General features: G+C 39.5%; 2 protein-coding genes and 1 long non-coding RNA gene across 4 annotated transcripts; 2 read left to right on the forward strand and 1 right to left on the reverse strand.

Moving 5' to 3' along the window:
* On the forward strand, positions 1–12,297 carry tlcd3ba (TLC domain containing 3Ba). Of its 2 annotated transcripts, none has more exons than XM_052543876.1 (8): positions 1–130; positions 809–978; positions 4,075–4,232; positions 4,835–4,918; positions 7,752–7,974; positions 8,903–8,998; positions 9,381–9,490; positions 10,147–12,297. In XM_052543876.1, exons 3-8 carry the CDS (start codon positions 4,108–4,110, stop codon positions 10,385–10,387), a joined length of 879 nt encoding a protein of 292 aa, XP_052399836.1. In that variant the 5' UTR covers positions 1–130; positions 809–978; positions 4,075–4,107; the 3' UTR covers positions 10,388–12,297. The 2 variants fall into 2 exon arrangements, with proteins under 2 accessions (XP_052399836.1, XP_052399846.1); XM_052543886.1 differs by having other exon boundaries at positions 26–130; positions 812–978.
* A 1,093-nt stretch (positions 12,298–13,390) lies between these two features.
* On the forward strand, positions 13,391–25,197 carry rundc3aa (RUN domain containing 3Aa). The gene is made up of 11 exons (XM_052543899.1): positions 13,391–13,565; positions 22,047–22,162; positions 22,245–22,378; positions 22,555–22,640; positions 22,730–22,819; positions 22,999–23,079; positions 23,169–23,334; positions 23,547–23,704; positions 23,785–23,904; positions 24,064–24,158; positions 24,304–25,197. The coding sequence occupies exons 1-11, from the start codon at positions 13,486–13,488 to the stop codon at positions 24,444–24,446; spliced, it is 1,269 nt and encodes a 422-aa protein (XP_052399859.1). The 5' UTR covers positions 13,391–13,485; the 3' UTR covers positions 24,447–25,197.
* Positions 15,214–18,580, reverse strand: LOC127947015 (uncharacterized). Its single transcript, XR_008151208.1, has 2 exons — positions 18,319–18,580; positions 15,214–16,594 (listed from the first exon to the last, which is right to left on the reverse strand). It is a non-coding gene; the product is annotated as an uncharacterized LOC127947015 (long non-coding RNA).

Raw genomic sequence — 25,197 nt, forward strand, 5'->3', positions numbered from 1 at the left:
GTTCGGCCAATCAGCATTTAGTTACTAAGAGTCGCGGTGCAGATTTAAAAGTAAAATTAATCTCTTGTCAACACATTTAGGACTGGGTCTCGTCGAAAAAACGTGATTTCTGAACCGAGAGCTATGACGAGTAAGTTAAACCGGCTTTTCCCGTTTCCTTATAATATTTACTTATATATCCGATGATAACAGGTAAAGGTTATTTGAAGAGACAGTAGCTGTGTTTAACCGCTCTGCGAGGCTCTGAGTCATGTTAGCACAGCGCTAGCCTGAAAGCTAGCGTGACTCTCTTCCTCTAAGTTACTTTGCATACAGCATAACGCCATTATTTAGATAACTCTCGGCATTTGGTTCAGGATTTGCACATGTTTTGTAGTGAAATTTGAGCCATCCACCCTCCCTGCCTTCCAAGGCCCCCACTTGTTTCGTCTAATCCTAGTGAGGTGGTCGGGAAGGCAGAACCGAGGACCCAAGTGGTTGCCTGGATACCTGCTTCCCTCCATCCATCCATCTGGTGCAGGCATCGGCTCTCCGCCACGGCTAGCCTACATTTCCATTTAAATAAGTCATTTGCAAGTCATTTGTTTGAGTGTGGCCGTGTCTGACCACTGCAGCATTTCTAGGCTTGAGTAAAGAGCTTTGTGAAGACCAGGTCGACGCGGATTGGATCACTAATATTTAACGTTAGGGATCCTGGACGTGTGGATGTGGACAGACAGCTCAAGAGACAGACTTTGCAGTACTGCTACGCTATTGTCGGTCCTTGATCACCTTTTTGGTTGCTATATTAACACGTTTATTTTCCCAGCAGGTGCGAGCAATCCAAAACCTGTGCTGCTTTCCGGGATCAAGTGCTTAGGATAAATTGACAACATCATGTGGACCGTCTCACAGATGCCTCCTGGACCTTGTGATCCGATTTCTGGAAGACAGTGACAGGATTTTCCTTCCCCATAACCAACGCTGCTCAACTTTAATGTAAACATATGCCTTTCGTTGTTGTTTGGCTTTTGCTCTTGTCCAGTATGACCATGTCCTCCTGCTGCTTTTCTCTAGCATCATTTATAAATGTTCAGATGTTCAAATGTAAGATACACTGTTCAGATCCAGTGTAACTTAGTTCTAACTTACTTTATAACACTCTGGTGTTTTTATCTGTTATGCAAAACTGCTTGACATGGTTTCAGATTTTTAGATTAATATTTGTACAGCAATGAAATTCATAATCTGCGCACAGTTAGGTAACACTTAATTCAAAGGTGGCCTTGTTGAAGTGTAGCTATTTAGGTTGGCTTGAGAAAGCCAACTTACTGGAATGCTATTCAAACTTATTATTCTTCTTACTAAAAACGTTGACTCTTACTACTACAGCTTTAACTCTACAAACTCAGCCTAGATCTTCAGACTGATCTGACTGAGTGTGCTATATCTTTTCTAACTGATCAGACTTTCGGTTTTAATAAAAAAATATAAAAATCCCATAGATTTAATATACACGGACGGAATGTTCAAATGAGCCAAGACTATTCAAAATCCAACTGTCAAAATTGAAACTTAAACTCCCAGAATGCTTGAGGTTCAGTCAAGCTTCCCTTCTATGTACCAATTCTAACCCATTCAAACTTATTGAATATTTCTAATCCTTCTACAGTCATGGCCAAACGTTTGGCATTGACATAAATTGTGTTTTGCAAAGTCTGCTGCTTCAGTATTTGTTGATTATTTTTCCACATATTTCTATGCTATACTGAAAAACAATAATACAATAAGCATATCAGAAGTTTTAAAGGCTTTTATTTGCAAAAAAGGTCAGTATTTACAGTGTTGACCCTTGTTCTTCATAACCTCTGCAGTTCGCTCGGGCATGCTGGATATTAGTTAGTAGGCCAAATCCTGACTGATGGCGATCCATTCTTGCCTTTTCTATTACTCCTCAGAGTTGATCACAATTTGTGTTCTTCTGCTTGACCACTAGCCTTTTTGAGGACTGATCACAGGTTCTCTATGGGACCGAGATTCGGAGAGTTGGCTGGCCACAGATCCAAAATTTGTAATGATCTTCGAGCTACTTCTTTATCACTCTCTCGTTTTGTGACATGGTGCACAGATCATCAGCATGGATCGTTGGAAGAAGAAGTCGCTCTTGCAGGACGTTTTGATACCACTCTTTATTCATGGCTGTGTTTTGGGCAGAATTATGAGAGAGTCCATTCCTTTGGTTGAAAAGCAACCCCACACATGGATGATCTCAGGATACTTCACTGTTGGCATGGTAGTGTTCACCTTTTCTTCTCCGAACAATGGATTTTCCAGATGCCCCAAACAGTCAGAAGGAAGCTTCAGAGAAAATAACTTTGCACCAGTCTTCTGCAGTACAATCATTGTACTTCCTGCTGAATTTCAGTCTGTCTTTGACATTTTTCTTGTAGTGAAGTGGTTTATTTGCTCCCTTTCTTGACATCAGGCTGTTGTCCAAAAGTCTTGTCCTCACGGTGTGTGCAGATGCTCTCACACAAACCTGCTGCCGTTCCTGAGCAAGCTCTGCACCACTGGAGACATGATTCCTCAGGAGGAGATGGTCCTGAAGACTTCTTCACTGCAGTCGAACCTCTCTCTTGATGATCCAGTAAATGGTTGTTTCAGGTGCATTATTCTCTGTAGGCCATTTTGATGCACAGTGATGATGGCTGCACGTGTTTCTTTGGAGGTAACCATTGTTAACAAGAACACAATGATTAGAAGCGTTTCTTCCCTCATTTTATAGCAATCAGTCTGCTCTTACAATCTAATAAGTATGAAAGTTTCACCTGACTAGTGCTCATTCACACTTTCACATGTGCTGCTGATATGATTAGTCAGTTAATGTTAGCTGCTCATTTTGTGTCAGGATCAAAAAACAGTGAATTTTTTTTTTGGCCAATGAAGCTTTTAGCAATTATTTAAAATGCATCTGATCAATCCACACAATAATCTAGAAACAATGGGAATGGACACCACAGAATTTATGTCACTGCCAAAACTGGCCATGACTGTAAGGATCAGCGGACGGTTTTATAATATAGCCTATGCAAGATAACCGTTCGTTTGAAACCTAAGCGCATCACATTTCACATCTGTGATGTGTTTTCGTAACCGAATTCTCTTGAATTATTGGCATGCTGCTTGAACCGATTCATTCTTACAAGCTTCAGAATAATGAATAACTAGCACATTGGCTGTCACGTCTGTAATGCACTTCTTGGTTTTGCTGTGTATTCAGATTTGAATGGAAACTATGTGAAGTCTTTTTTTTTGCAGTTTTTGTGATTGGCTTGCTGCAGACACGCTCATAGTCCCACTGTAGCAATAAGAGGAATAATACACTGCCTTTCACCTCCTCCCACAAGATTACCCCCCCCCCCCCACACACACACACACATTCTTTCTTCATGGCCTCCCCTTGTCTTGCTCCCTGCTGTAATCTTTCTAAATCTCTCGCTTTCTAATCCTTTCCATGGCTGTTTTTGAATATAAATATGGCAGCTGTCCAAAATAATTTACGAACAAAGTAATAATGAGACCAATGAAGGTATGCAGTTAAAAGATATTGGTGAAATCTGTCTGTGCCGTGCTATCACAATGCATACCTTTGTAGTCATTTGAATATGGCTTGTGAGTTTAGTGGAACTTTAAGTTCATGTATTTGTGTAATCTGACACCGTGTGATATGTCTTGTTTGTCGAGTGCTAATGTGGATTTTGTGGTCCAATTTTGCTTCTTAACTCTCCCCATTTGTTTCATCATTCTGCCTTTGCCTTGCCCATCTCTTAACTTTTTTTCAGTGAACAGATTTTGGTGAGAATCAGCAAGTTGTGAACGCAATGCCTATGATCAAGCAACATGTCTGCCACTAACTAAACAAGATTTTATTATGAATTTGAAATACTTTTATTGCTTGCTTGTCTATTCAAATAGTTTTTCAAGTTTGAGTTTTCATGAATGGCAAAGTTGTTTTTATATACATTTCTATCATTAAAAATATATTGACTTTTTAAGATGCCATTTAAAACAAAACATTGCATTTATCCTCTTTAGACACAGTGACGTTGAGCAACATTGCTTGAGATTATGCTGAGCATCCTTGCAGCTGGCTCCATATTCTTCCCAGGCCTGTTCCTGCTGTCCAAACGATTCCTGAAACATGCTCCTGGGATCAAATGGAGCGAGAAGGATGCTGTCATCGTCTCATCCAGGTAAATAAAGGGAAGAGAAAGTGTGATGTGTTGAAAGATGCTGTCAGCCTCAAGCTACCTGGTTTTGTTTACTGTGCTCTTTTTGTGTGTTTATTAAGGTTAGGTTAAAAAGGATAATTGACAAACCAGTTGTTGAACTGCATCAGTCAATGTGACTTTGAATGATATAAATAAAATATGCATTAATAGAATGAGCACTTGCTGAGATAAAACATTAATTTGCAAATAAATTATATACACACACACACACACACTACACATCTGTAGTCTGGTTACTGGGCTGTTACTAAATATGTCGCTGTAAGTTTATGGCAGAGATTTTTATCTTGTTTGTGTGAAATGTGTCTGATTAAAATCTTCTGAGCAAAGAAGTTGCATGTAGGGTTGCATTTGGTTGCAGTGCATATCTGATGTGCTGCTGTGTTTTTCTGCTTTGCTAGGAAAATTACAATGTAATCTCCTGCTTAAATGACCCTTCCTTTAACTGGTGTCCTCAATATCTGCTATTAATGGTTTCAAATATCTCCTGTCTTAGGGTTTTTGCAGTCTGTTTTGGTCTCCTTGCTGTCTTTCATGCATGTTTTTTCTCTCACCCTATTTAGACTGGTGTCCTCCGTTCAGGCCATTATGGCATCCTCTGCTGGGTACATCATCGCCTGTTCTTGTAAAGACATTATTGAAGACCAGTGAGTATCAGATGAAGATATATGGCAAAATATAACAATGAACATACTTTTTTTTTTTGTCAATTAAGATTGATTGTTTATGTAGGGCTCTCTGTTTTACTCTACACTGTTTTACTTAGTGTTTGTTTGTTTTCCTACGTGCATGTGTCTCTCTCACCTCTTTCACTTGTTGTGTTTGCATATATAGCTGAGAAATCTCTCATTCTCTATGGAATTGTTCCCAGATGTGAAAGTATTCCCTTCACTCTTGAGTGTTTCTAAGAATGTGCTTTTCCTCCAATGTGCACCTTATGTCACTGTAATCTAATTAGAAACTAATTAGGTTGTGAGCCTCTCTGTAAATCCACTGTGGCGCACCAAGCTGGGGGGACAAGGAGCGAAAGAGAGTAGACTGGCAAAATAATCTGGAAAAACTTGACGGGACTTTTCATGACGGCTTTAGTCAGCGGTTTCATTTAATGCTTGAAAGCTGTGTCTTCACACCCTGTGAAACCCATTAGGAGGATTGTGGAAAATGATTTTCCTCACCTAATCGAATTGTATATCTTGTTTTGAAGCGTATATCTTGTTAAATTTTGCCTTAACCCGAAGGCACACAGGTGAATTAAGAACAGCAGCTCGAATAGGTCAGAACAGTAATCCCCTGGTTTCAAAGACGAGGCTTAAACCTAGACCCAGACTAAAGTGCATTTCTGATCTGTTTTTTTTCCTGAAATCGCTTTATATCTTAAAATAATGTAAGTGTCATTGACTTGTCTCAAGATACACACCAGTAATGTTTTTTTTTCTTTCTATGGCAAGTTTCTAAAAACTACTTTAATGTCCTAATTGGACTATGGCTTAATCCTGGTTTAATCTAAGCCCTGTCTGTAAAACCAGCCCCATGTTTTATAAATGATTTAAACCAGGTAAACTCAGTTACTCTCTGTATCTGTAGTAAATGCATCAGTCAAGGTGCAGAGGGCTGGGAATTAGACAAGGGCTAAGTCAAATGCTAGATCCATATTTAAAACTTTATAAACATTGATCTCTAGCTTCTGCTAACTGTTGTATGCGCATTCACAATAAAACACGTTCCAGCTGATGACATGGCCATAGCATAAGCTTCAGTGAGAAGTGACGAATGTGGGAGCGGCCTAGAGATTGGCGTATAAATACTGAAGTATTGATACTCAAAAAAATATATAGATGCTACTGTGTGTTTTTTTTTTTTTTTTTTTTTTTTTTTTTTTGTGATTGTGTTCATTTAACAATAAATGCCATGCATACAGTATGCACTGAATTGGACGAATTACCGGTTAAATATTTTCTTGCTTAGCATTCGGAAATGCTGCCAGACATAACCAATCAATCACAGAGAGTTTTCACTCATTCAAATAGGTCTGCTTTTCTCAAAATTAACTTAAGAAACCATTAATACTTTTAGGAAACGCAGTCAAGAACAATTTTTATCAGAGTACACAATCATATGTTTGAGTAATTTCACAATAAACAAATTGAAATTGTAGCTTATAGTTTGTGCAATTACATTTATTTAAATTGAATGAGAGAGCAAAACAAAACACTGGTCACGAATTACAAGTACAAAACAAGTCATCTGGCTGGGCTGCCACCCTCTCATATACGTGCATTGCCGTTTATTAAGTTTTAAATATGGATATTTTTCCTACAAAAACGCATCGTGACACTTCAGTAGGCCTTTATAAACCCTACAAAGCGGTTTGGGAAACTTTTTTTTTTTAATGAGTGATGGATGTGCTTGATTGGACTTCTTTTGGTCTGTTGAAAAATACCACCCATTTACTGCCATTATAAAGAGCCAGGACACTTTTAAATATAACTCTGATTGTATTTGTCTGAAAGAATAAAGTCATCTACACCTAGGATGGGTTGAGGGTGAAAAAAAATCATGGGGTATTTTTCATATATATATATATATATATATATATATATATATATATATATATATATATATATATATACACTGCTTATTATGTTTGTTGAAACTGTGATAGATTTTTTTTCAGGTTTATTGATTAATAGTAAGTTCAAAAGAATAATTTATTTTAAAACAGAGTTTTTATAACGAAGTAAAATTCTTTACTGTAACTGGTCAATTTCATGCATCTTTGGTTGATAAAAGTATTGATATCTTTTACTGACACCAAACCTGTGGAGGGTAGTGTGTGCTTAATTTTCAGAAATAGACGCACATTTATCCTCACAAATAACATCACGTAGATAATAGTTTCACTGCCTCTACAGTCTGACTGGTGCTTGATTTGCTAGTCAAATTTTAAGGGAATATGTCACCCCAAAATGAAAATGTCATAGTTTACTTCCTCTCATGTTGTTGTTGTTGTTGTAAACCTACAGTATATGAATGCTTGTCTAACATGTGACACAAAAAGACACATTTATCAGACTTGCCTGTAACCTCCAGTATTAGTGAACACCTTGGACTTGTTTTGGTTCTCAAAGGATTTTAAAACTGATTTGGAAAATTCATTAAAAGTGAATTAGATCTGCACAGGTTAAAAATGTCAAGTAAAAGTTGCCTTTCAGAGCATTATATCCATAATATTCAATATTTAATAATGACTGAAAACAATAATGGGAAATGTTATGGTAATTTATATATTACAGTCCAGTACTGTGCAAAAGTCTTAGGCCATTAGTATTTTTTGAACAAAAAAACAATGTTTAAAGAGGCTTTTGCAGAGTACTGTATATAAACAAGGCTAATTGTTGCAGAGTAACCCTAAAAATAATCTCGGGGTTTCTAACCATTGTTTTTTCATTCCTTCTCTCTCTTTCTCCTCCCTCTGTCCAGGCATTGGCTTACCAGCAGCTATATCCTCTTTGCTGTCCCCTACTTCGTCTATGACATCTATGCTATGTTCTTGTGCTACTGGTACAAACTTCAGGTCAAAGACCATGAGGAGGAGAGCAAGGCCAAATCGATGAGGTCAGCCATCAGCGGCTATCTGCGGCGAGAGGTCCTTATGGTCTTGCACCATGTCGTGATGGTTACTGTCTGTTTCCCTGTCTCTGTGGTGAGTGGAGTGAGGGCTGAGTGACATTACTAAACGTTTCATTCTTTTTCTCTTTTGCACAAACACTGACAGTACATCTGAAATCTGATTCTGGAGGCCCATCAGAGCGTGTAGTAACATGGCTTGGGCTTCATGACTGTTTAAGAGTGATTTGACGGGATCATGATCTGTGGGTGGCTTGAAGTGTGGCTGAGTCAAACTTGTCCTGAACGGGCCTGTGTACTTTCACCCTGTAATTATGCCCTCCATCACTCTCCATCTGTATCCATGGAGACTGTTGCTGTCGGCAGCCGTTCAGCAGCCAGCACCCTGGCATTAGCTGCACTTAACTGCCAATGAGTGTTCAGGCCTGATAAGACAGAGCCTCTACAGCACTTTCCTCCATAAAACCACTCGAAGCTTTCCTACATCCACACAAGTATGACTTTTTCTTTTTTGTTCATTTTCCTTTTATTTCCCTCTCATTTCCCTTTCCTCACCTCCTTCCCCTTTCCTTTTCCATTTCCTACCTTTTCCGCTCCCTTCAATTCCGTTCCGTTCCGTTTATTTCCTTCATTTCTTTCATCTTCTATTACTTTCTGTTTCCCATTTACTTTTCTCATTCCACTCTCCCTTTTGCTTTCCTATTGCTCTTCCACTTCCTCTTTTCCTTTTATTCCTGTATATACATTTCATCTTCTTTTTCTTTTCTTTCCTGCTCTCCTTTCCATCCATCTCTTAATTTTTCTCTCTCTTCTATCCCTTTGATTTCCCTTAACCTTCCATTTTCCTCTTGCTCTTCTGCTGCTTTCTATTTCTGTTTTATTTTTATATGTATTTCCAATTCCTCTTTCTTTCCCATCCATCCCTTTTCTCCTACTGTCCTTTTCCCCTTCTCTTCCTTTCCCTTCCCTATTTTCTTTTCTTTTCCTCTCCTCTCTTTTCATAGTTCTGGAGACGGGGCAAAGGGGATTATTTCCAGGGTGTGATGTTCCTGGCAGAACTCAGCACCCCGTCTGTCTGTCTGGGAAAGATACTCATCCAGGTACTAAACACAAACACACATTCACACAGTCATTCCAACTCCCTCAGACTTTCTTTTGTTTAGTGAATGCATCTTTCTTTTTTTAACAACTTGGTTAAGCAGATTTTTGCACCATTTCTTTTCTTGGAAATGTATGGGAAATTTCTACCTAATTTTCTAACTAATAATAAAACCTCTAATTGATTGACAATCTTTCACAGACTTGTACTGTAACAACTCTTTCTTGTTACAAGTCTTCTTCACAGCATCCGTGTTAAATGTGTAGTGGGGAATATTGAATCATGGTTGTTAGGGTTCATTGCTCTGCCTATTAATATTTCTCTATCTGTTAAACACTCTCTTTCTCTACTCCTGGCTCTCTCCTTTTGTTTCCTTCACTCAGTATAAACAACAGCACACTCTCCTACATAAAGTCAATGGAGCTCTTATGCTGGTCACTTTCTTCATCTGTAGAGTTCTCCTCTTCCCCTACCTCTACTACGCCTACGGCAGGTAACGATCACTTTAACCCTCTCAGTCTTTTAATCTTTTATCATGTCTTTTATTTCTATTGCTCATTTAGTCTTTTTTTTTTTTTTTTATATTCTCGTCTCCACTGAGTCACACTGCCTCTGATATTAACATGGATTCTTAATGAATCATAACATGAACATCATAATTCTCACTCAGTCATGTTCTAATTTAAAAATGGCAATCTTGATGTATTATTCATAAGATTGGAAATTTGAGCATCCTTAGACTCAACAGTTGTGGTGCTAGTTAAATTTTCTAGTGGAAAACTTTATAGTAATCGTTATTGTTATAATTCTCCTTCTTGTGAAAGGAGTCCCATCCTAAATAAAAGAGCCATGTGCCAGTTGGTAAAAACTTTGCATTACTTCTGCGTTACATGAAGACAGTCAGTTTCCAGAGACGCATCCTTGGGACTGCACATGTGCATTGGCTGGACCAACCTGAAATGTGCATTGTTTTATTGTGATTTCTAGATTTCCCCATTCAAGTAGATAGGGGTTGGTCCTATCTTACCCTATTGCAAATATGGCTGTTGAGTGAAATGACTTTACTTATGGGATTATACCAAATATCTCTTTTTACTCCTTTACTTTATGCTGACTCTATGCATATTTTCGTTTGCGCTCCTATCACAGGTACGCATCCATCCCCTTCTACATGGTGCCGCTGTCTGTGCCCTGGCAGTGTAACGCAGGAGCAGCTTTTCTCATGGCCCCGCAGGTCTACTGGTTTTCCCTCATCTGCAGGCGTGCCTTCCGTCTCTTCACTGGAGCCTCAAAGCACAAAGCGACCCCTAGCACCACAGACTCTGAACCGAAAACCTCACCCCTGCCCCCTGCCAACGGATACATCCCCAGAGAGACCGACTCGCACTGAGAGAGGAGTAGAGATCGAGATTTAGGTACAAGGTAGTTGGGTTTAGACCAAACAGGAGACTGAAGGCAGGTCATCTTATTACAATGGATGGATCTACCTTAGATCAAGCGCTGTGGGTTAGCAAGCAAAAACAAACTGAAGGTCTGTACCCTCACTATTCACCATCATCCTCTCTTTGAGAAGAAAAATAAGACTGCAGAGCAAACCAAACTGATAGTTTTCTCCCTAACATGCATGTTCTCTGTGTTGGAGCAGTATGTCTGCTGCTTTACAGGGTTAGTGCATCATTTGTAGATTACCACGGTCGTAAGCTTCAGAAAAAGGGACTGATGTGGATGCAACAGGAACAGTATTTCTAATGAGTGATGGATGGAAGGACTGATAGATGCCTCCTGTTCTCCTCTCTGTGAATTTCTCTCTCTGTGTTTGTTACAGTTGCAGAGAGGATACAAAAAGGAAGCATAAATGTATGTTGATTTGTACATAGGTTTTTAATAATATTTACATTTAGATTTTTGTAGATTCTGTTTTATTTATTATTTATTCAGGTCTATTCCTAATTACGGGAGGATTAGTTGAAAACAAAACCGCTCACTTTGATAAAACCGAAGCTGTTGGATTCAGAACAACCCCTCGAATCCTCATTGTGGGTGGTGCATGGCCTCCGTCCAGCTGTCCATCTCTCTGTTTTTTTTCCCTTTCCTGGTTTTCATGGCAGCTGAAAACAAGATGGCTGGGGCTGCAACCAGTTAGTAAGTGAATCAGCAGCTATAAGGTAGAAGGGGAGTCATTTAAAGGATTTGGATGAGGCTTACGTAATACATTCACATATCTCTGCTGCAGTACTCCAATCCTTTTAAGATCCAGACATTGGACGGAGGGGGAAGGGTCAGAGCAGCCAAGGCTCTCAGACGAACCTGAGCCAATCGGTTTTTACTTTTCATACAGTTTTATGTGAGGAGAATGCCAGCATTATAGCCCTCGCTAACCTCTTAGTAGACCCACACCGTAATATGGATTCACTGATTGTAATCTGCACATTGAATGGGTTTCTCCACACAGACGAGATCTTTCTTAACTGCATCTCCTCACGTAGTCAGACTTTGGACCTCCTATATATCCAGACAGAAACAATGACGATGTGTTTTGTCACCAATTAGTCCGCACTTTTATTGTAAAAGTGTCATTGGTGTAACGGTGTCATCACATACCTCCCTTAGGCCTGATTCTGCTATGCTCTCAAACAGGGATGGCAGTCTGACGTTAAACAGTATTATTAGGGGAGGAGGTGAGAGGATGGCGCACAAGGTGGATTCTAGAAGTGAATCTTGCGCTGAATTCTCACAACATCCAAGTCTGTGAGATACTGTAATACTTTTAAAAGCACTGCATAGATCATTTTAGATCAACGTCTCGGATTTAGTTCTGGACCACTATAATTGGATTCTTACAGATTAGTAATGTTTCTGTTATGCACTAGAACATTTTTGTTTTGCTGCTTTACAGTTAGCCCGTATGCCAAAAGGCATCCATGTAGCCTTAAAAGTAATGCTTTCAACATGCTCTTTACACAAAGTACTGCTGGATTGTTTTACACTGGGTCATCAACGCTCAAAGGGACTGCCCAGTGCTGGCCATGGATAAGGGCAAGTATTTTCAACTATAGCAAAGTGTACTGGTTTGGGCATAGGTTAAAATTTATATTTTGAGCTAGGAATGACGACTCTTCTGACTGTAATTATGCTTATTGTTAACTTATTCTTTTAATTTATGTATTTATTTGGCCAAGTCTGAATGTAGATATGACTTCACATCTAGATGTTCTTCTGTGTAGGCTTCTGTTTATCTAGTTGTCTGAAAACTGTTCTGTAATTCTGGTTTTCTCAGCTGAAATATACTCTTGCTCTCTCCTGCTGTGCTCTGATGCTTTGTGTGACCTTCTTTTACACTGAAACAAAGGTTCTGTGCCACTTGCTGATTGTGTGTGAGAGAGGAAATAATAATTAGTTCAATGAAATTTGCCTGTATGTGTTTGTTTAGTATATTGAAACACCATGCCAATTACTCAAGGTTTCTTTATTCCCAAATTATTATTTTAGTTATGTTAAAAGTGCAGTAAAAATGCCTCATCAACCGATAGTTTTTACAAAAAAAAGAGAGAGAGAGAAACGTGTCTTTAGATCTCACACTTGTCTCTGCAACGGACCGAGGCTCTGTCTACGTGTAAACCACAGATCAAAAGAGTCGCTCGCTCTTGTGTAGCCAATCAGAGAATACAGTTTGAAGTGTTAAGAGGTTTTGTAAAAAAGAAAAAAAAGAGAGAAGTAAACTCAGATGGTCACGTCGTCACTGTGTTCTCACGTTAATGATGATAATGTATTGTAGTATAATTTAAATGAACCCTATCAAACCTAAATCCAGCACAATATATTCATACATCAGTTCACAGAATGACCAATTCCCGGTAAGAGAAGCACCAAAGATGCTTTTACCTTGTAGTGCATTTCCATTACTCGACTAATAAAATAAAATCTAGACTTATGGATAAATTCCAACACGTTTTTCAGCGGGCTGAATCTCTTCTCACATCTTGAGGGAGCGTCTGGTTCGAAAGTCTGGGAGAACAAATGTAACTAATTTGACACTAATTTGTATAGCCTAAATATGATTAATGATTAATTTGAACCTTTGCATAACATTTTATAATTGTTTTAAATCTTCGATTCCTTAATGAGTAGGAAGTTCTCCACATCTATGTATGTGACCGCTGGGTTATTATTTATCAGTAGGCCTAATCGTTTTTTTTTTTTTTTTTGTATCTAAACACACACACAGGCCTACATATATAGTCTCTCTCTCTCTCTCTCTCTCTCTCTCTCTCTCTCTCTATATATATATATATGTATATATATACACACACACACATTGATGATTAGAGGTACAAGAATCCAGAGGTCTTCTCTGTACCCCTGTCGCCCAGCAGTCTCGGAGCGCAGAGCGGCGGAAGGAGGGAGAGAGGGAGGGGTCTGAGCTGCTCCGGGAAACCAGAGGCTTGATGCAGCCTCCGCCGAGTACAGTCAGGCTGTCTCCAGACCGCGATGGCTATGGGTCTAACGTCGAAAAAATCCTCTTCTAGAAACAGCGGCGTGGAACGCAAGAATCTCATCACCGTCTGCAGGTAGTTCATTGCATGACACACACCGACCCGCTGTCCACATCACGAAGCGTACTTTCAGTTAGCTTGGAATACCTGGGTAATTAAAACTGTCAAAATGTGTGTGTGTGTATATACATATATATATATATATATATATATATATATATATATATATATATATATATATATATATATATATATATATATACACATATACATATACATGTATGTATGTATGTATGTATAGATAGATAGATTTAAAACGTTTATATATTTTATTAACTAGAACATGGATCACAGGATATAGCATCTTTTCTGATTTACATTTTTGCGTAAACGCTTAATATTGAAGACGAGGCCCTTTAAAGACGTCGACCCCTTATTTCATACCAGCATCCATGACGTCATTACATCCACCCGACCATTTTCACTGCTGTGCACTCGACAGGATAAAACCACATGACCTTCACCCTCACAGAACCTTTCACCAAAAAATTTTAAATAAAAATCCTGATGGATTTGGTAAAAATAAAAATAAAAAATTATATATATATATATATATATATATATATATATATATTAGATTTTTTTCTTATAAGGGCTACATACATAAACAGGACCATACATTAGCACTAAATCGTACTCTATATATCTATTAAAGTTGATAGATCTGACCCTGTTTACTTTAAAATAAGACATGTTCCTTGTCTTATTTGAATGATTCATCCTCAGTGCATGGAATGTTATCTTTTCACCTTAACTTTTTTTCCCTGATGTCACTTAGTCCATACAGGCTACTGGATGATGCTGACCAATAACCAAATAGATATAATGTTGATGCCCCTTGAATTTACTGCAAATAATAATGTAAAAATGTAAAATGCACATCATATTTTAAACAAACTGTATAAGCATTAATTTACCACTGTATTATTTTATTGATCACCAAATCACACTAGAATGAATTGTCATCTTTTTCTTTTCATTTGCATCATACAATGAGCATACTTACTAAATAAATCTAGTTTGAACCCCAGTAATTAGCCTTTACAGTCATAGTAGTTTACGGATGTTTCATGCAATAAGAAATTGAAAGCTATTATGTTTTTCTAGCTCTTATCAGGAGATCCACATCATAAGGATGTTGACTTTATGGCACACCAGTCGTTGCTAAGACTGCAGTGTCTCAGCCCAAATCCACTCATTGTACGCTTACAATAGCCTACTATGTGCCCATTTTGTCCCAACACACTGTGCATTGGTGAGTCATGGTTGAAGCATATGGGGAACACCGAATTCCATCACTGCATTCTGTTCTGCCGGGCTGTGTGGGACTGCACCAGGCTGCAGTTTACCGGTCGGTTGGTACAGAGCAGCAAGTGGGTGTTAAATAATTCATGTTTGGGGGTGCCCCAGGCATAGGCCATGTACAGTTGCCGAATGTACACAAAACACTGTCACTCCTGTTGGGACAGCAGCACCATTGTGCAGTCAAAGAGATGATTGTGATGTGGCAAGCTGTTGTGACATCATCAACCCCATCTCTTTGCCTGCAGTAAAAAGGAAATTGGTTTCTAGATGGGTTAATACTAATGGATAAAAACCCACATATTTTTAGTTCCCAACAGTTTGAATGATATATGGAGAACAACATGGAAATATATCTTCATTAATGTCAGCACATATTTATTAAGTATACAGCACCATGGTTAGAACCAAACTTTCCAAGGTTCTACTGTCTGGACGGCATAATGCAGGACTTGTTAAACACATGAAACACATGCTTTGCTAATGCAGTGTGGAAAAATGAACAAGAAAGAATGACAAAAATGGACTTCAAACTTCACAGATTATTATAAACACAAAGACGCTTTTGTTGAAAAGGGCAGAGGCCTTTCTTCGCTACCCACATCTTTTGTATGGCCATGCCACAGCGGTTTGTTACATTAAACAACAAATTACACAGGACAAAGGACTTGACAAGAAAAAAAATGGACTTAATTAATGGCTGCTAGCAAAGAAATCTCAAACCCTGCTTAGTTAAATTGGATCGTGATTAGCTCAGATGACTTGGTGCTCTGAGAGACACATTGCTCAGAGTCACTAAAACCTCCCATGCTTCTGAATGTCTCTGTATTTCTCTGGTACATTGAGATCAGGAGACCATTGCGTTTGTTTCCTTCACTCTCAATCATCGAACCCCATCGTCTCTCAGTCCACAGTGAGATGCACATCAATGAAAGTGGTTGTTCAGTCTTTAGAGACCTTTAAACCAGGTTGAAAAGCTGGGATGCATGAATTTGGCCTCTAAATCACACTGGGCAGTGTACTCTTGGGCATGGTAGCTGATCTAAGCTGGAAATCATGAGCAAATGTAACAAATATATTTATCTAAAGCGTCTTTGCTAAAACTGAGAGCTGTTAACATTGTGGAGAAGGGTTCTGACCAACAGAAACATGGTTAGTTTCACTCTCCATAACCTACTCACTTATCGCAAAGCCAAGTTTGTTCTGCGCTAAGATCGAAACATGAGCTTTTTTTTTTTTTTTTTTGGTTACACATACAGTCTGGATCACTGACATACTATAACAAAAGACAGTCACACAGTTTACACAGTTTCAGTTTTTACACTCAGACTAAACAAATGTCATTTTCAGAGGCGATAAATAAAGGTTTTGTATTAGTTGCACTCATCACATGTTTGTCGGTCGGTTTTTACCAAAGGAAAACCTTGAACGCAATAAGTTTTTTTTGGATGAAAGAATATTCCAAACATTGTTTTCATGTAACAAGGCAAGAGCTCAGTACTTTGAACCAATAAATCTGTAAAAATGAATGGCAAGTTTAAGAGGTTTAAGACATAATGAAGTATAAAACAGGGCATGATGAATGCCTCCCAGGTCAAAGTCGAGAGGTAAGAGTTCCAGCGGTCAAAGAAAGGCTCTTGTTGATGTCCCCATGTCTTGACTTTCCGATATAATGGAATGGCCAGTTTTGCTCATCTGCTTGATAAAGGTTTCCAGACAGCTGAAGCTTGTAATGTAGGACTCTGCAAGGATGAGCATTTGAATTCGGTGTCAGTTTTTCGTACTATACAATCAACAGCTTTAGTTTTGTGTATGACTTTTAATCTAAAATGATACACAAAAGTCACATTAGATGATGTCTTATGGGACTTTAAAAAAGGGGGTGGGGGGTTCATAGTTGTCTTGATTCTTTCAACTACCTTCAATTAGATTTTTTCGATTTCTCTTGAAGGTTCTGGAGATCAATGTCTTTCAGACATATTTAAATGGGATGGAATTAGTTATCAATTGCTGTATTTTCATTTTCATCCTTGAGATCTAGTTCTTTGACCATCTGATTTCCTAGGAACAAATCAAAATCATATTTATTTTACCAAACATGTCTTGGCACCAGCTCACCGACCTCTGACTGGTTCTTCCATGATCAACTTTAACTTCTAACTCAGAGCAATGAGGCTAAATGCACAAACAATCATGTTCAATCATCTTCTCAGCACATACCTAACTCATTGAACTATCCTCCAGTTATAGTTATAGAAATGTATTTTGTTGTCTCTAATATGTGCCACAATATAATTGCATTTGAATCTGATAAAAGTTTGTATTTTCAATCTGCATTCACTCTGGGGGATTTTTACTGAGCAGTTTTTGGGTGGGAAAGCTTATCCAGAATTAGCAGATAATGCTGGTATTGCCTACAAGAAGGGTGAGGGTAGGAGGGAGAAAGAAGTATATTAAAAAGCTAAAAACAGGGTGTGGGAGGGAGATAGAGAAAGGATGATTGTTCAGGCTTGGGCAAGGAGGGCCAAACAGAGAAAAAGTGATGACTGATGGAAAGGGTATAGAAGAGAGGAACCAAGGCATAACCTGTAAGAAGGATGCTCAAGAACAATCTGGAGTTATAATCGGTAATCTGTAGGTTTTAAAAGCTGAGAACAAACCCGAACTGGGAGGTTATTCTGAAAGGTTAAAGCGTATTGTCAAAGGTGCCTTGAAAAAAAAATTAAAATCTTAAGAGCAAGTGCTGTGAAGTAATATTCATAGAAGGGTTTGGCTTTTTGGCCTGTTATCAATGTGGGCGAGACCAAGGACACAAAAGCCATTTGTTAAGTGGCTGCACATTTGTTTTTCCAGTGTCAAATCGTACCAAGACAGTCTTGCTGCCACATGTCTATATTAGCATTTTAGCCCTCATCCTGCTGACCTTCAGAAACTTGCATCTTTATATTTTCACTACACTTTACATTTACGCATTGTACAGTTGTCAAATTTTGTGTTTTCCGCTGCTCTTGTGACCAGACAAAGTGTGCCATCAAGGTATTTGGTTGGCTGGTGTTGGTAGTAAACCTTCCTGCAATGATTAGCATAGTTCATGGGATTTGGGAATGCCCTACACTCTTGGAAAACACCTCTTGCTTTAGGTATAGAGCCAAAGAGAAAATCAAGACTCAAAAATCTTTGTTGTATAAAGTATCCAAATCTAACTGGATGGTCCTTACTGTTGCCCAAATTTTGCTCTGGCCAAATGATGAAGCAATGAAACGGGCACAATCAAACAACTACAGGTGACTAAACTGATCTGGCAAGATCAGTGATCCTTGTAGAACCTTGGAATATCAATGTAACAATGAAATATTTTAATTAGCACCATTAAATCATGTGTTTCATAAGTAATTCTATTATTGCTACAAATAATGGTCCATGGCTTAAACACCATCCTTTGGAGTTGGATTCATTAAGTACTAACCTGTATCCAGGATGTATTCCAGAGAAATCTTAGGTAAACAAAAAAGAGACTTGGTCCAAAAGGTAAAGTTTGTGTTTTGAATGGCAACAATGATTCAAGATGCAGTATCTTTTCTCCACAGAAGGTAGGCTTTGATGACAATGATGTTTCCTCAGCTGTTGGTGATATTTGCCAAAATTGTATTGGTTCCCAGCTTGGTGAATTTGTCCGCCCATCACACTCCCAGCACCCTACACCCTCCCCAAAGATTTGGCCTTGCTCCCCATTAAACATTCTTCCTCTTGGGCATAAAAGCCTTTCGGAAGGATGTAGTCTTGGTACCTCGGCTGAAGGAAGCAGCTCCCATGGAGATCTTTGTCTTGCCACTGGTGATGGTGGAAGAGCCCAGGGAAGTTGTACTCTTCCCACGAGAGATAGATGAGTTTCCCATCATGATCTTGGTCTTGTCTCTCTTGATCGATGTGCTCCCCAGGTTGAGGGCCGTCTTGCCTTCTGTGATACTGGTGTTACCCATGGTGGAACCAAAGGTGGTAGCGTTGAAGCTCCAGGAGGTCTCCTCCAGCAGCCAGCCTAGATAACCTGACCGGGAGCACTTTCAGGGTTAAATTTTCTCAACTATCCCTTGGGAAGCTTCTGCTCTCCTGATTCTACAGGATGAGGTGATGATGGCTCATCGCGTGCCTTGGCAGCAAAGCATCCCAACGCACACAGAATGTGTCTGGTTGGGTGTGACAGTCCAAACAGCTAGTGTCGGGATGGGACCAGAATGCTAAGCGTGGTGAGAACGACCCCCATGCAGCATAAAGCCCTTGTTGAGCAGTATAACGTGGGCTCCGCAAGGCCACATACCTCCCCTGTGTGCCGTGAATGGACAGAGGCTGCCGTAGGAGGCCTTAGTTCTATCTGGGGAAGAGCGGACAGTAGACTGCATTGTCCCGTCACTAAAGCAAAGCACTGAAGAACACATTGTTGTGCGACACAGTTGATGGTGACATCACTCAGTTCCATGGCAATGTGCCTCCCTAGAACCGCTATCCAATGTTATACTGTACACGGTTGATTGCTGAGATTCAAGAGCGTGGTTTGCTTTCATGAGTTTATGTTATGTCAGACCCCCAAAATGTATAGTCAAATTAGTTATCGAAACGTTTTGTTTTGTCCAATTGTGACAATGAAAACATTTTCTATACTACCAATTATTGAGATTCTTGTTTGTTGTGCAGGCTACAAGGTAAAGCCAGGTTCACACTGTAAAATTTTGGATTCTTGTTATTAAAACTGAAACTGACAAAGTTCTGGCAGCGTAAGCAATTTAGCATAACAGTTGTGACTGCTTCTACTAACTGTAGATGAGATGATTGGGATCAACGTCTTGGCTAAGATCATGTAGTCTGACGTTAAAGTGTGCTGTGGCTTTTACCTAGATCTGATTTGGATCACATTGTATATTTTGACAAGCAGTGTGTGCTCATCTTAAGGTATAATGAAATAAACTCTCTGAAATATTTTAGAGTTAGACACATTAAACAATGTTTTAACCATTTCAAAGATCTATTTATTGACCATTCTGATTTAATTCATTGTTATACTGGTTGAATTATGCTACACTTAATAAGATTAAGAAGTCAAAAAATTTACACAGCTCATTTAAAGTTTAAGGCAATGGTTAAAGTTAGAACGTTTTGCTAAGACTTGGTTAGTAAATGACACAATTCCACTTGAAAAAAAGAATCTCAGATCTGGATTTCAAAACGTTATCCAACTTAGACCCTTCTGCATGTGAACAACAATAGCAGCCATTCTAGTTGTGGCAGTGCACACCCTCACACATGCATGCATGTTCTCTTCATGAAAACCAGATTGGTGTTTTCTCAGACAAATCTTTATCTTAAAATCAACTGTATTCTCTTTCAGTGACAAAGATGTCATGCTCCATTCCAAGCTAATTTAAGATACACTTACATTTCATTTTGCATCTAGAATACATTGGTGTGCAATTCTAGAGCAAGCTGGCAAACACTTGCATCTTACAAGACATCCAACCTGCTTAAGCACTCTCTATAAAGTACATATTCGTGGACACACATATACATATACTGTACATATACTGTTTGCAGTTATATTGGTGTCTTTAAGTCACAGATGAAAATCCCAGTAGAGATTCCATTGCGTTTCGTTGCCTCTTTTGAGGGAAGTCTTAACTACAGTGACAGACTTCTCCCCTTGACTTAAAGTGGCCTCGCTCAAAGAACTAGTAGTCTCCCCATGAGTGATAGTAGTTGTACCCACCACAAATGCAGTCTCTCCCTTCCTCAGTTTGGTCTTGCTCCTTGAAAGAACTGTCTTCCCCCATGACATGGCCTTCTTGCTTTTCATCAGTTTGATTTTCCCTTTTGTAAAGCAGGTCTTTCTCAATAAAAGATAAGCCTTTCTTTTTGAGGCTTTGGAGTCGTACTCTTGCTGTATATCTGTTGTCTCATCCTTCTCAGTTCTCTTTCTTGCTTTTGAAGTCTTGGTGTTTGTTTCAGTGTTTATAGATCTCTTTTCCATCTACATGGTCCGGCGCTTGGGCATGAGGGCCTTGCGGAAGGAAGTTGTAGTTTTGCCTCGGCTGAAACTGGCTGTGCCAAGGGAGATGGTGGTCTTGCCTCTGGTTATGGTAGAGTCGCCCATTGAGGTAGTGGTGACCCCACGGGTGATTGAGGACTTGCCCATGGTGATGGAAGTCTTGCCCCGGGCTATTGAAGAGCCGCCCACAGACAGGGCAGTCTTCCCTTCCGTAATACTGGTGTTCCCCATGAAGGCATGTAGGTCGTCAGGTCTTTAGACTCTCAGTTCTCTCTCTGTTTCCCCTACCCTTTGAGTGGGCTAGAGTCTTAGCATACCAGCGCCTTGCAGGTTGACTGTTCTGGGAGAAAACTGTACACAGTATCAGGACAGCCCTAAATAGATCACACCACCAATTCAGCAAGTGGGTGGGTGGAGAAAATGAGCGTGAGTGTGTTGGGATACGAGGGAGATTTGCTCACTATACTGTTGCCTTAAAAAAAAGGACTGGGGCACAAGGACTCCAATTGTGATGGCAGGAGTGGTAACGTGAATACGGCATCAAAAGGGCATTGTCTAACACACAGGACAATTGGGATTGACCTCAGCAGTCTGCCTTGGCACCGCTCTCGAAAAAGCCGTTACATCAGTCAGAATGGCAGCGTTGAGTGGGGCCTGCACCGATACTAGCGTTTGCGTCTGCCTGTAAGATGCTAATCATACTGTTAGTGGTGACGATGTGACCATTTAAGGGATAGGCAGCAGGATGGGTAGTCTCCCGATCATTTCACATTATATACACATTTTGAGGGTATTTTATGTTATAAGACGGTGTAAATAAGATTAAACAAATAAAGAAGAGTTTCAAAATTAACCTGTGCACAATGAGTAACGATAAACAAGAAAACGCTGCATTGCAGTCTAAAAAGGCTAGCGTGGCTAGTAAATTAGCGAGCATGATAGCGACATTGTCTCAAGAAGAAAATCAAGTTGTGGAGGGAATGGTTGACAATTCCTTGCCAGTGACACAACTTGTTTCTGAACTAGCCAAGCGAAGTGTAGTATTTCATCAATGCATGTTTTTTTTTTATTAAATTTTGAGTTTCCCAATGAGATATATTATGTAGTATATCTAGTGTAACTAAATTCTACTACATATTGCCTCTCTACTACTCTCTCAGGTTTTCTGTAAAGACATTGTTGGAAAAGTACACTGCAGAGCCTATTGATGACTCATCAGAGGAGTTCATCAACTTTGCGGCAATTTTGGAGCACATCCTCAGTCATCGTTTCAAAGGTATATATTTAAACAACTTCCTGTCAGTTCCCAATGTCTGTTGGCACTCATGAATAATCTGTGGTGATTTTTATTTTATCAGGTCCGGGTGGTTGGTTCAGTTCAGATGGCCAGAGGAGTTTCTGGGACTATATCCGTCTGGCCTGCAGTAAAGTCCACAACAACTGCATCTGTAGCATTGAGAGCATTGAGAACATTAGCACGTCGCGAGCAAAGGCGAGACACTTTCATCCTCAAGCACTCTATCTTTACCCTCTTGAGATTATTAGCATAGCATATGTTTGGTTTTGGTTGCTGGTCCCTACCATGGGATGCTGTTGTACTGATTTATTCTATTTTGGTTCACTAGCAAAGCTTTATCTGTGACTGTTTACTCTCTGGTTGTCCTACAGGGACGAGCCTGGATTCGTGTAGCTTTGATGGAGAAGCGTTTGTCTGAATATGTAGCAACTGCGTTAAGAGACACTCGGACTACAAGGTTATAACTCAGCACTCTTTCCAATGAGTTTGAGAGCTGTCTTTATAATTTCAAATTAATTAATAAAAAAAACTGTATTTGCGCTGCAGACGATTTTATGATGATGGTGCCATAATGCTAAGGGAGGAGGCTACCGTTCTGACGGGGATGCTAATTGGACTCAGTGCCATTGACTTCAGGTAAAAACATCGTATTCATGACAACTCACAAATGACACGTACTTCAGCGTGAATGTGTTTTTTATTTATTTTCAGCAATGTGTCATTTATTAGCCACTAGTGGCACCAGTTAGAATGCTTTCCCACCAAATTAATGTGATATGACTGTTTGTTTGTTTTTGTTTTTTTGCAAACATTAGTTTCTGTCTAAAAGGAGAAGTTTTGGATGGAAAGACACCTGCAGTGATCGACTACACACCTTACCTGAAGTTCACCCAGAGGTAAGTTTGCATTTCCTGACCAAACCCAAATCCTAAACCTTATAGAAGCCTTTAAAATGCCATTGCTGCTATTTGATGTGCCTCTGCAGCTATGACTACCTGAGTGATGAAGAAGACCGCCGCAGTGTGGACAGCAGTGCCAGTGATGAGAGTGTAGCTGAGCATCCTTACATTCCTTTGGTCACAGACGAAGAGACCTGGAGCAACAAATGCCGAAAGATGGAGCAAAGATTCAAGATTGTCTATGCCCAAAAGGTATTTTGGACTTCCAGCCAATGGGTGATTTGGTTGTCCATGTTGCCTGCTGAATAATCCAGCTTGGTAGCTGGTTTCTTGCTGCTCCAAGATCGTCTAGCAACTAATGACCAATTTGGATCAGACTGAAACCAGCTACTATGTTTTGAAACAGCTAATTAAAGCAGAAATAGTGCATTCAAATACTAATCCATAAATCCCTGTGATTGTAGGGTTATTTAGAGGAACTGGTCCGCTTGAGGGAATCCCAGCTGAAAAATGTAGAAACTGAGAACAAGAGGCTAGATGCTAAACTAGAGGAACTACAGGTCCAGAGTCGACAAGAGAAGAAAGAGCTGGAGGCCATTGTACTGGAGCTACAAGCACAACTGTATGCACACACACTAACACACCTTCTGCATTTGTGTCAACTGGAAGTCTCTAATGGCTTTATTCTGGTATGTTTTGCAGCACTGGAATAATTCCTCGCGAGTCCTCTCATTTGGTAAAAGGACTGTCTATTCCATTCATTAACCAGTGCACAACTGCACAACCCAGCAACAGCAAAGGAAATGTAAAGCTGTTCCGTCGGTGAGTGCTGACTCTAAATTTGAAGACCCTCACCACACCTTGTTTAACACCTTGGCAGTCGCTCAGCCTTAGCAACTACATCCCGGAAATCACCTGTATCACAGGAAAGCACTATTCAGTCTAGTCAGTCTAGTCACGAAACTATGTTTTTGGGTTTAGGAGAAGTTTTCACAGTTTGGACCTCTCAGCTGATGTGAGTTTGGACTCTCAGAAGGAAGACGACAATCCGAATGGAGACACGGTCTGGTCAGCAGGTAAAAACATGCAGATTAACACACAATACAATCATGTCTGAATGCTGAATATTAATTAATGTCTCTTCTCTTCTCTTCTCTTCTCTTCTCTTCTCTTCTCTTCTCTTCTCTTCTCTTCTCTTCTCTTCTCTTCTCTTCTCTTCAGCTAAAGACAACACTCCCTCTATGCTTGGTCTATGTGGTTCTTTGGCTTCTCTACCCAGCTGTAAATCACTGGCAAGTCTCAAATCCAGTGAGTATTTGGTCAACATCAGCACAGAGCCTAGTCCTGCCTTGTCTCCTAGCTAGGGGGCGCCAACTTCTCAGTCTCAGCTGTACTTTCCTCCAAGAAACATCACCTCTGGCCTAGCAACATCCTTCAAAGCAAAGATCCCAGTGAGCTTAAAAATCCATGAATGACAACCCCTCCAGCACTCTCTTATTTTCCTGTCTTTACCTGCCAATCTTGCCAATTTATTATTCACTCTTGTCTTCCACCCTTTAGTGCAGTCTTCTTCAGCATGTTTGTGTCCGTAACATTCCCCAAGCCTGATATTACAGCCCAAAGGCACAGCAGCTTATCTCTGTTAGTTTTGAACTCATTAGTCCTTGAACACAAAAACTCAAGACTTCTCAGTTATTTATTATACATAAATTCATCTTAATGAATATGAACATACAGAGTGGCACATCTGTTCAGGGTACCCACAGTTGAATGTCTAATTTAGACATATTACCTTTCCCATACTTACTAATAAATGTTATGAGGGAATAAAAGAGAGACAGGAAAGATCTGTTGTCTGTATCTGCATGTCAAATGCGCTTTATTGAGGCTGCAAATGCCTCAGAAGACTTTATGTACTTGCTTCTTTGACAGTTATGTCATGCGACTGGAAGTAACTGCAAGTGTTGTCAGCTAAATTCAAATCTTTTGTCATATTTATCTTATTGATGTTGCTTCATTTCTTCAGTTTCTGTATGTATACATAATTGTTTATTTTTTAATGTGGTGGCAGCGCCCTGCGGTTTTGAGTGGTAATAAACGATTCTTTTATCTCAA

Source organism: Carassius gibelio, chromosome A3, assembly GCF_023724105.1.
Source record: "Carassius gibelio isolate Cgi1373 ecotype wild population from Czech Republic chromosome A3, carGib1.2-hapl.c, whole genome shotgun sequence".
NCBI lineage: Eukaryota > Metazoa > Chordata > Actinopteri > Cypriniformes > Cyprinidae > Carassius > Carassius gibelio.